The following is a 10,285-nucleotide window of genomic DNA, read 5'->3' as shown; positions in this document are numbered from 1 at the left end:
CTGTTATTAAAATACTTTTAGCAGTACAGGTTACCACTCCTAAGAAAGCCATCCCTCCAGATTATCACTTAAACATATTCAAAATTATTTCTTTTCTGCATCAATTACATTGAAGTACTATGGCATGGTTATAGCATACTGCAATTATCTTCCCTTGCAATTACCTATGTGGTTTAATTGTATCCCTTATTTACTAGTACTTTGCAGGGTTGTTTTTCTGCAATGAAAGCCATGCTTCTGGCATTATGTTTTGCAAATACACATTTGTTGTCACGATGGGATTTTTTTTTTTTTTACTCTATTGTTGTTTTCTTAGGAAATAAAGGAAACAATCCCTTTTTTCAAAATAATTAGAAGCAATTTAGGACTACTTGCAATTAAATGCCTGAGCTGTTTAATGCTGGTTTGTAACTTGTATCGGCTGCATATTTACTTTCTGATAAAAATCATGCAAGTGACGATTTGGAGTAAAGAGCTTTTGAGTAACTAGCCCGTTGTTATCTCTGCAAATGACTAGAAGTATACATAAATACTGATGTTGTGTTTTGAAGCCACAGAAGTGCCTTACAATTGCAGAATTTAGAACAGAACGTAGTGTTTCTCACTCTTAGTGGTCTGAGTGGCTGCATTTTTTCCATTAGTTTAATGTTTTTTTGTTTAAATTGGATTTAGCATCTGTATTACATGAAATGTTGGCAGTCATAGACTCTCACAAACACCAGCTCAGTGTTGTTAATGGTTTTAAAATGACAGGCTGTGCTGTGTTCTACTTTGCTTCCTGGAATTATGCCCAGTGTGGGTCAAAGGTCACCCTGACATGCTGCTGTTTACTACAGTAGCTGTGACATCACTTTGGGAATAGGGCCAGAGCTACACATGGAAAGGGGTTATTCAAATACCATTCCACAGCATGTGGGCTGTTTTACAAAAACAATGCAAGACTGGACATTTATATTGTTCATGCAGGGAATATTAAAACCAAATGTGATGCATATTTTAACAGTAAAACAGACCAGTCACTTTGCTGTGAAACATTAAATTCAGTAATAGTGAAAATGTTGTTTTGTTGGTGGTTGTACAGTCCCCTTGCCAGTTTCAGGGTTGCTTTGTATCCAATTTCCAATATTTTATACAGTTTTGTTTTCTTTACTTTGGTTTGGAGTATTTGGCTGCACATCTGTGGCTTATGGATGACCCATTTACATGAACTTGAATAATTAACAAACAGTTATTTCAGTTTCTTGCAGCATTGACAAGTAACAGCAAGAAAAGCACAATGCTTCTGGGGGACAAAACCAGACAATTCCAAAGTCAGAGTTGGCCTGGTTCCAGAAAGCGAAGTGAACAAAAACAGCATGGTAGCACAATCTAAGGGTCAATATGGGTTATGCGGCACTAAAGTGGTTACTGTTCACTTAACACCAACTGCAATAGAACTTTGTAGTCAGCGTTCTCTGATTCTCTCAATAAAGTTCCTTTGTCAAAGCAGTGGGTTGACAAATGTATGCAAGCTCAAATCATGTGCATGAGCGGATGTGTGTCTATAGTGAACCAGATTTAGCCATATACCAAAAGGAAATGAACATTGTAGCAGCTTATTCTGGTGCCTCTTAAAAAATGGAAATCTGTTTTGGGTTTTTATGTGGAGATGAACGCTTAGTTCAGGAGGCTATAAATACAGATTTTACTGTTGGTATTCCTGCACCTAATCAAAATTTAAAATGGCTAATGTTCAGGTATGTATGTGTGTGTGGTACCTCCTTTAAAAAATATCCATGTAGGGCTGGAAATAATACCTTCCATGTGCAACCATAGGAAACAAGAGGCTGTTTGGTCCAGTGGTTAAAGAAATAGGCTTCTAACCAGGAGGTCCCCGGTTCAAATCCCACCTCAGCCACTGACTCATTGTGTGACCCTGAGCAAGTCACTTAACCTCCTTGTGCTCCGTCTTTCGGGTGAGCCGTAATTGTAAGTGACTCTGCAGCTGATGCATAGTTCACACACCCTAGTCTCTGTAAGTCGCCTTGGGTAAAGGCGTCTGCTAAATAAACAAATAACAAGATCGCCTGCAGCACTCTGTACTAGAACATCAGTCACCGTTCCAGGAATAAAAGTTCTCAACCAGTTCCAAGAATCAGGGTGAAGAAAGACCAGGCTCTTGTTTACCAGCTGTGGGGAGGAGCACTGGGAGGACGTGGTTACACAGAGAATTGCAGCTGACTAATGAAAAGGGCATGCCCGTGCCCCCCAAAAAAATGTGAATTTGCCATTGGTACTATTTATTGAATTTACAGCCCAGGGGGATATAATCTGATTTGGATTATGTGTGTTTTCCTAGGGGCAAATCATAATATAATGTATACAATGTACTTGACTTGCTTCCCCAAAGCCAGACTGCTACTTTTGTGCCTCACAGCCAGAGCCAGTCTGTAGAAAGAGCAGAAGCAGAAATTTGATTTGCCATCTAGGCGTCATATATTGTAGACCCAACCTTTCACAGCAACACACAGGGGTAATAGAATTCAGAAAGTGCACAACCTATTTTCTTTGTTGACACTTACACATCATGCTGTGATTTGTGAACATTTTCAATAGCGGACGTGGTTCAAGTTGACGGACAGCATTTTCAAGATTGGATTTAAAACACAGCAAGGCCTAAGGAATATCGGTTTGGTGTGATCTCACCTACAGGAAACAATCCAATGCAATAGAGGACAGATGAGCAACCCCAAGTCTGGACACAGGGCTGTAAGACAAGCAAGATATTATGAAACAAGAAGGCACATGTGTTTTTAAAAAGGATTCTCTATCACTCTGTTTATTTTGATTCTGTTTCTCCAGTTAGTAAAAGAGCAGTTTATACATATGTACACAATTACCTATAAAAATAGACAAACATAAAAGGAAAAACAAAGGGGTAGCAGCCCCCATCAGTATTTACATTGAATTCAGGCAACAAACACAAAAGACAACGTGGTTTACGAACGCAAACGATTTTATACTCCGGTGTCATCTACAACACTGAAGCCGTGAATTTTTAAAGGAGATTTTGGTACTGTATGACTTGATATAACCCAAAGTCTAAATGATAAGTGGGAAAAGTACCTCTTTGGTCTATCAGGACCATGACAAACATTATTTTGTCACTGTAATTGTTGGAACTATGGAGGCTGATTCCATCCTCACACCAAATACCCTTTTTAGTGCAATTAATTTATTTTTGTCATCTTTTAAATGAAATATTACAGTACTTACCATTTGAAATTGTATTTAAATACTAATTTAACCTTTATGAAAGGTTTGAAGAATTTTGCGAGTTTCCTTTTTGGTATTTCTACTAAACTAACCTGCAGTTGTATATTTATAATGGTCAGATTTATCTTAACCCATTCCTTTAAATAGGTTTCCTGCAAATGTAAATGTAGCTTTTCCTCACCGGAATCATTTTCTTTGCGTTTAGTCGGATATGGTTGCTGTTTACATGGGTACAATAATTGATCTACTTCAACGCTGCATCTTTTAAAAAAAATAAAGACTATAATACAAAACAATCTGTATTTTATTATCACTTTTTTCTTTTTACATTCAGGGGTTTGCAATAAGAAAACCCGCTCTTGATTTTGTGCATCTTCCATCTGTGGTTAACCTGTTTCCTGCATTTTTTTGTGCAAAATGTTAGAGATAAGAACCCCATAAAATATCCTCAGACTTTTTCAGTGGACATATTTTGTAAATGAATTCCCATTCCTTATAATACAATTTTACAAGGCATAACAACTTATGTTTTAAAAAATCCACTTGCCTTCCCTTAAAGATAAACTCAAATGTTATTTATCTTAACTAATGTATTCTTGTTTAAAATCACTTTGTATATCATGTTCTGTTGCAGTGATCACACCCTTGTGACATTTCAAAACTGACCTTCACCTTGAAGCACTCTGCCCCCAGTGGATACAGGAAATACCACATGTGTTTCCGTGGTATTTCTTACTGATGTAATTCTTAAATCCACTAGGGGCAGTGTTGCAGGGGAACAGGTAAATGACATACATTTAAGAGTTTCAAAAAGTCACCAGGATGTGATGAATGCAACATTAAATGACATACAAAAATAATACTAAACACCCAGAAGAATACATTATTTAAGATAACTGTGATGTTTCCGGCTCAGACCAAGTTGCTCTTTCAGTAATGTCAGTTAGCTTTCGATGCCATACTTAGTACTTTGTTCAAATTTGAATTTATAGAAAGCACATGCAAGATACATCCTCTGAAGGTACAATGCATTAGAGAAGCACTCTCGTCCATGTTGTTCTGCAGGCACTTATGCTCTCTGTATTGGACAATGTGTCACAATCGTGAAACATTGAATGAGTAACACTCTCCTGTCCCAGTTTCTGATAAGGATGGCACTGTATGTGAAAAGTATGATTCCAACTGGAATGTGGCTCTCTGTACAGCTAAAGAAAACAATACAGAGATAAAGGGTATGACATTGATTCTAAAAGGTGGGGCTTACTTTCTACACTGATTAATACCATGAAATGTTTCACTGCATGGTACAACAAGGATGCTCTTTCATTTAATACTGAGAACACTGAAACTTTCGGAATTAATCACAGAAAACAAGGTGGGGGTTATTGTTCAGGACACAGATAAATACACCAATTGTTTAAATGAAAAACCAGGAAGGATTTTTGTAAAAAAATTAAATATTAGATAACAGCTCAAACTATACCACTTTATTCTACAACTGTGTTGGACACCAGCCTAACGGGAACGGTTACTCAACACTTTGGTCTTTTGTTTGCCTGATGGTATGCAAATTATAAATAAACAACTAACGAGGGAGTTGAATTTATATTGTCTGGCAAAATACAATAACGCATACGCTAAAGACCAAAAATAAATAAATAAACAAAATAAGGGCAAAAAATGATTGTTTCATCAAAGCAGCCCTCTGCTGTGTGTGCGTCCTCCATATTAAATTATTATTTTTGCCTCAAGGTGGTCTTTTTATTCCTCCCATTTGTATTGCAGCATTGGTGACTGTTTTTCTTCTCCAGAAAGCTGAATGGCAAGAAATGTACAATGTTGGTTTCTAGATATTGAATCACAAGTGGCTTGACCTAGTGTTTGCTGAAGAATACACCACTTTAAAAATGGCTAAATTACTGCATAATCTTGGGATGCTAAAATCTGCGCTTCTTTGATGCCTGTATACTGTGGTTCTGTTTCCGATGCAAAAGGACTGGGGTTCGAAGGTGCAGTGAGAGTGCAATGGCAGCGTAGATCTCCTGATGCAGGGTTTCTGCTATTGTTCTCCTGGTGCACTGGGTCCTTTATTTTTTCTATTGGGAGTCGGAGGGTTGGGGGTGCTAGTATGGCTTACAGGGATGCTATTCCCTTTACCCTGCGGTGAGGCTAGCGGAGAGGAAGCGCCTGTAGGGATGAAGGTGGCTGTGCTGGAGGATCGGGAGAGGGAAGGCTGCAGTGTGCTGCTCGCAGGAATACCTAACATGGAAAAATCAAAGAAAAAATAACAGGATTCACGTTTTACTAATATATTACAGATTATCTGTTGAGCATGCTATGTGTTTGCTCATACGTGCAGTTTTGAAAGAAGCACACGTTAAAGCAAATTTTAAGAATTTTTTCTGGTACAATACAAGGTTAAACACCTCTAGCAGTTTGCATACTACTTTCAGGTAGTTCTTTACAGTTTCACTTCATTTCACTCGTCTTTGGGGTAAAAGCATGTCACCGGCTGCAAACTTTGCCATTAGGGTAGCAACTGGTTGACAGGAAAAGCGGCATTTAAGGGATGGGAAAAGGTGAGATGACTAAGGATGTGCCGGACTACCCGAAAGTAAGGCAATGGTCATCATTTTGATGACATCATTTTCTTTTTTATTATTTGACCCCCGATTTTTTCCCCAATTTACAGTAGATTGTCCAGTTATGTTTTTTCCCCTTCACCGCAGCAATTCCCCACACAGCTGAGGAGAACTGAAGGTGACATAATTCTCTTTTAAATTAAAATACCGGTTTGCTATAAAACGGTGTGCTTCTTTATTTAAAGCATGAGGTAAAACTTTCAAAGAAACCAGAACAAGCGGACAAACATTTTTGCGTATGAAGGCATTCTAATTTTAACTCCGAATTGATAATTTTGTGTTGAAAGTTACAGATGAGTCATTATTATTCTGAAAATGGGAGTCATTTTTTGCCATAAAAGCTGCTATATAAATTGTAGATTCCCCTTGTTGTTATCATTCACAGTTCCAGAATGTTTCACCTTTTGATACGCTGTAACCGTATGCTGCGTAAGCAGCCGCTGAGGCAGCTGCAGCTCCCGCCATGGCCCCTGCTATCGCTGCGGCACTTCCTGCGGTCGACTTGCGGCTCCTCCCCTTCCCAGCTGACTTGGTCCCTCCGCCTGAGCCTTTGGGGCGCCCGCGGGAACGACCTGACCTTCCACGCCCCGGGCTCGACGTGTCCTGAGAGGAGACGCCTTCAAAACACAAGATGGGAAAGTTATTGTGAATAGAGGCAGTTTTAAAACAGTGAAATACCATTACACAGCCTCCGGTAGCATATTTCTGATTTAGAGCCTTGACAGAATCACTTTGTTGTATCGAGGAAAGGTCATGCCAGACCATTTCATTAGTTAAATGCTATAGACTCAACTATAAAAAAGTAGGTCAATCATCCATCCACATGGGTTGCACATAGTTGTACCAGGCCATCAAAATACAATTTTTTTTTTTTTTTTTGGTATAGCTAAACAATTGCCCAATATAAACTGCATGTGCATTTCAAAACTAGACATTTGGAATACAGTATATATTTTGGTTGCTTGTTTGTTCTTTGTGGTGGAAGAAGGGTGTTACCAATCCTTTAAAAGTGGCACAAGTGAATCTTTCCTCACCGTTTATGGTGTCAGACACAGAGCCTGTGATAGATACGGGCGAGTTGGTTGCCCGAGACTGGGGAGCGGAGGATGTCGGATCGTCAACAATCACCAGCATGTCACTGCTGCTCTCGTCCGCGGGTATCGATCCTGCTAGCAGCTCACTGCTCATTGAGATCTGTATGGAGGGGCAGTGCTGGGGTAAGGACTGGGCTCTGTTCTGTGTTTATGAATACTATAGTATTATACAAAATTGTATTTGTAGCCCTTAACTCAGAGCAATAATATTGAAATGTTCACCTAAACAAACACTTCTTCCCAACAGCAGATTATGCTTTGTTTATTTTGGTTGTGACACTTCCTCATGAACAAATGCATTTTGGTTTTGACTTGGTAATTATTTCAGAGAGTTGTAACCCTCGACAATACTGCTTGCATTCATACAAATCATCAGTACAAGAGTTTCTGCTAACCTCGCTGAAGGGGCTTGGCATTGCCGAATCCACACTGATAAAGGAATCGTCTCCGTCTGCAGACAGGTTAGAGTTGTCTGCCAACGGCAGGAACGGAATGACAATATTCACCCCTTCTTTTTTCTTTTTTAAATCCACCTCATCTTCCTTCTTCTTCTGAGGAGAAACAAGACCTTGAATTATTTCTACTCTTTCCACTTCGCCATTCATGGTGTGCCAAGATCCTGGAAAAAACATTACCTTCTCAGCGTATTTGTCTCTTTTTCTCTTGCGATCTTTAACTTTATTGCACTCTTCCAGTTGTCTCTTTTCCTCCTGCCGCATTCTCACTGTGGAAAAGAGACCAAATGAAAACACTTAACATGAGCAACACAGGTTATTAGCCTATGATTTTAGAAATCAGTTTATATGATGTAATTTTCACACAAAACTACAGTGTCTTACATTTCTTTTCCAGCTCCTCGTCATCCAGTAACAGACTGACCACCTCCTTTGGTTTCAGAGTGTCTGGTTTGAAATTTCCGCCCGAGATCACCATTTGCTGGATCTACATGCACAATGTGACAGTTAAAACATTGTTACTTTGCTACAGTTTGTTTTATAACTGGTACTGTTCAAGCAAAATGCTCATGAGACAGATAATATTGGGTTAACTGTACATTTTAATTATACTGTGTAGTAGTACTGTATTTTTTCTTGAAAACCATGCATTACAAACACGTTTGAAACAGCGTCATCTAAAAATGAAGGCAATACATCTCTGCACACACCTCACTCTTCTCCTTGGCTCGCTGCAATATCCTCTCTTCGATTGTCCCCTTGCATATTAACCTGTACACAGTCACCTGCTTGGTCTGCCCCAGCCTGTGGGCTCTGTCCATGGCTTGCTGGTCCACTGTTGGATTCCAGTCACTGTCGTAAAATATAACCTGAAAAACATTAGTTATTTCATTATTTAAAATATCTTATAACCAAGACAACTGGTGCACAAGTGAGGCCTCTAATAGTTGAATCTGATTTTGTAATGGAAGTTCTAGTTAAAATTCTGGTAGGTTACAGTACATATAAACACTGCCTGAGGGCTGGTGCTGGAACATGGCAGTGCACAAACAAGAATCTTAGTTCTCTGATCTCACCAGCAGTGCTTAACATTATTGTCATCTGTAACAGAAGAAAAACTAAAACCTCTCATCTCAATTCTGTTCAGCTCGGCATTGTTCCAGTTTTGTTTGCTTTATTTATTATTGGTGGTGGAGTGCTGTTTACTGCCACACCCCTCCAGACTGTAAGGGAACACTAGACTTACTGTGTCAGCAGCTGTCAGGTTGATGCCAAGGCCCCCAGCTCTAGTACTCAAGAGGAAGACAAAGATATCGGTTCTGGGAAAGGGGGAAAAAACACAAGGGTTTGCTCTAGATGTAGGTGACAGCAGGTCTTACTTGCAAGGGTTTCTGTAGGCTTATCTGCATCTCTAATGTGTAATGATATTTTAGTGATTACCCAATAAATATTATCACCACAAAAACATAACAGCAATTCAATTAAAAAGACTGCTTCTTGTTCCACTTCTGTGAATGCTTGGAGACATACCTGCTCTGAAAATCTGCCACCATGTCACGCCTCTCTGAAATCTTTGAAGACCCGTCTAGCCTCATGTAAGTGTGCTTGCGAAAAACCATATACTCCTGGAAATAAAAGATACAGAAATGAATTTCATGATTTATGGGAGTGTTGTTGTTTTAAGATACTTATAACACAGCTAAAATAAATGTAACATTGCCTCTTACTTTTGGTTCCTCAAACTATCATTTTGTAGAGACACTGTATACGTTTTGCTCTGTTGAGAACAAACACTTTCCTTTGTAAAGGAGTATGCTTTATTTAATGTGCCTGGAAGCAGCACTGGCAAAGGAACATCTGGTATTATAGTGAAGAACAATTGAGCTTTTAATGAGTATAATATTAGCTTTTAGCAAATGAGTAAAAGACCAGCACGGTAGCCCCAAACAGTGATAGAAGTGCCAAACTGGTATTGTTCCAGAAACATCTAACAGAATCAGGCAGTCACCCTCTGGCATTGTTGAAGGACTGTAGGGCTGCTGGAATATACTGTACAGGAGTCTAAACACTCAATCGTAAATACTGAGTTAAAAATATTATAAAAGGAGTGCTGCTGTTGTCTCCCATTGTTTATTTAGTGTGTATGTACTTGGTAGGGTGTTGTGTACGCCAAAATGGGAAAAGGTAGACATAGAGGTTTTAAAAAAAAAAAAAAAAAGCAAAGTATTGTAGCAGATGTAGTTAAGTAGCTAAAATTCCCAGATACCACTAGGCTTAAGAGTAAGACAAAGGATCCCCTAAACTGATACGTCTTGTGAAAGCTTTGCAGATTTTTTCTTCTTAATAATGTGGCTAACCCAAGGATTATGACACAGCTATCTTTCTAGTGGCTTTTCAAAAGTACCACAACTGCGTGCAATTATGGAATGCTAACGTTGCATAAAACCCCAAACATGATCAGTTATCATTATCACAGTTGCTGATTGTTTTGTTGTTCAGATTTTTTTTTTAAATCCAGTACTGTATAAGGATAGAGGTGCCAAAATTAAAATGTAATCCTAGGGTAGGTTTCACAGCACTGACTCAACAAACCATGGCTATGAGGCAAAACCATGCACACAGTGCTGTGCTGCCCTCTACAGGCATTATCTCCTAAAAATGTCTAATCCTGGCACAAAGAAACTAAAATCTATTGCTACCAGTTACGCTCCGTGAAAAACAAAACACACACATCACACAACAAGCCTTGAGGCAGTATAGCTGTGTGATTAGATCAAACTTATCTGTGACTAGGCAGGTGCTGTGACTGTTTTTACTTGTTTTAAGGTTTCCAGGTACC

The 10,285-nt window shown here is 39.0% G+C and overlaps 1 protein-coding gene across 3 annotated transcripts in view; it reads right to left on the bottom strand.

Moving 5' to 3' along the window:
- Nucleotides 1–3,789: 3,789 nt before the first annotated feature.
- The window catches only part of LOC117422997 (chromatin-remodeling ATPase INO80-like), a 46,784-nt gene continuing 40,288 nt past the window's right edge, over nt 3,790–10,285 (bottom strand). For 2 of the 3 annotated variants that reach the window (XM_058991563.1, XM_058991564.1), the window contains exons 28-36: nt 8,977–9,071; nt 8,693–8,765; nt 8,157–8,315; nt 7,831–7,933; nt 7,627–7,715; nt 7,387–7,542; nt 6,932–7,091; nt 6,299–6,514; nt 3,790–5,514 (exon numbers count right to left, since the gene is read on the bottom strand). In XM_058991563.1, coding sequence (XP_058847546.1) covers nt 5,315–5,514; nt 6,299–6,514; nt 6,932–7,091; nt 7,387–7,542; nt 7,627–7,715; nt 7,831–7,933; nt 8,157–8,315; nt 8,693–8,765; nt 8,977–9,071 — 1,251 coding nt within the window. In that variant the 3' untranslated portion in view covers nt 3,790–5,314. The remainder of the gene's footprint in view (nt 5,515–6,298; nt 6,515–6,931; nt 7,092–7,386; nt 7,543–7,626; nt 7,716–7,830; nt 7,934–8,156; nt 8,316–8,692; nt 8,766–8,976; nt 9,072–10,285) is intronic. The other variant, XM_058991565.1, reaches the window with a different exon arrangement.

The sequence above is a fragment of the Acipenser ruthenus genome, chromosome 18, assembly GCF_902713425.1.
Source record: "Acipenser ruthenus chromosome 18, fAciRut3.2 maternal haplotype, whole genome shotgun sequence".
NCBI lineage: Eukaryota > Metazoa > Chordata > Actinopteri > Acipenseriformes > Acipenseridae > Acipenser > Acipenser ruthenus.
Note: the sequence above shows the minus strand (reverse complement) of the source record. Positions and strands in the feature narration are given on the sequence as shown.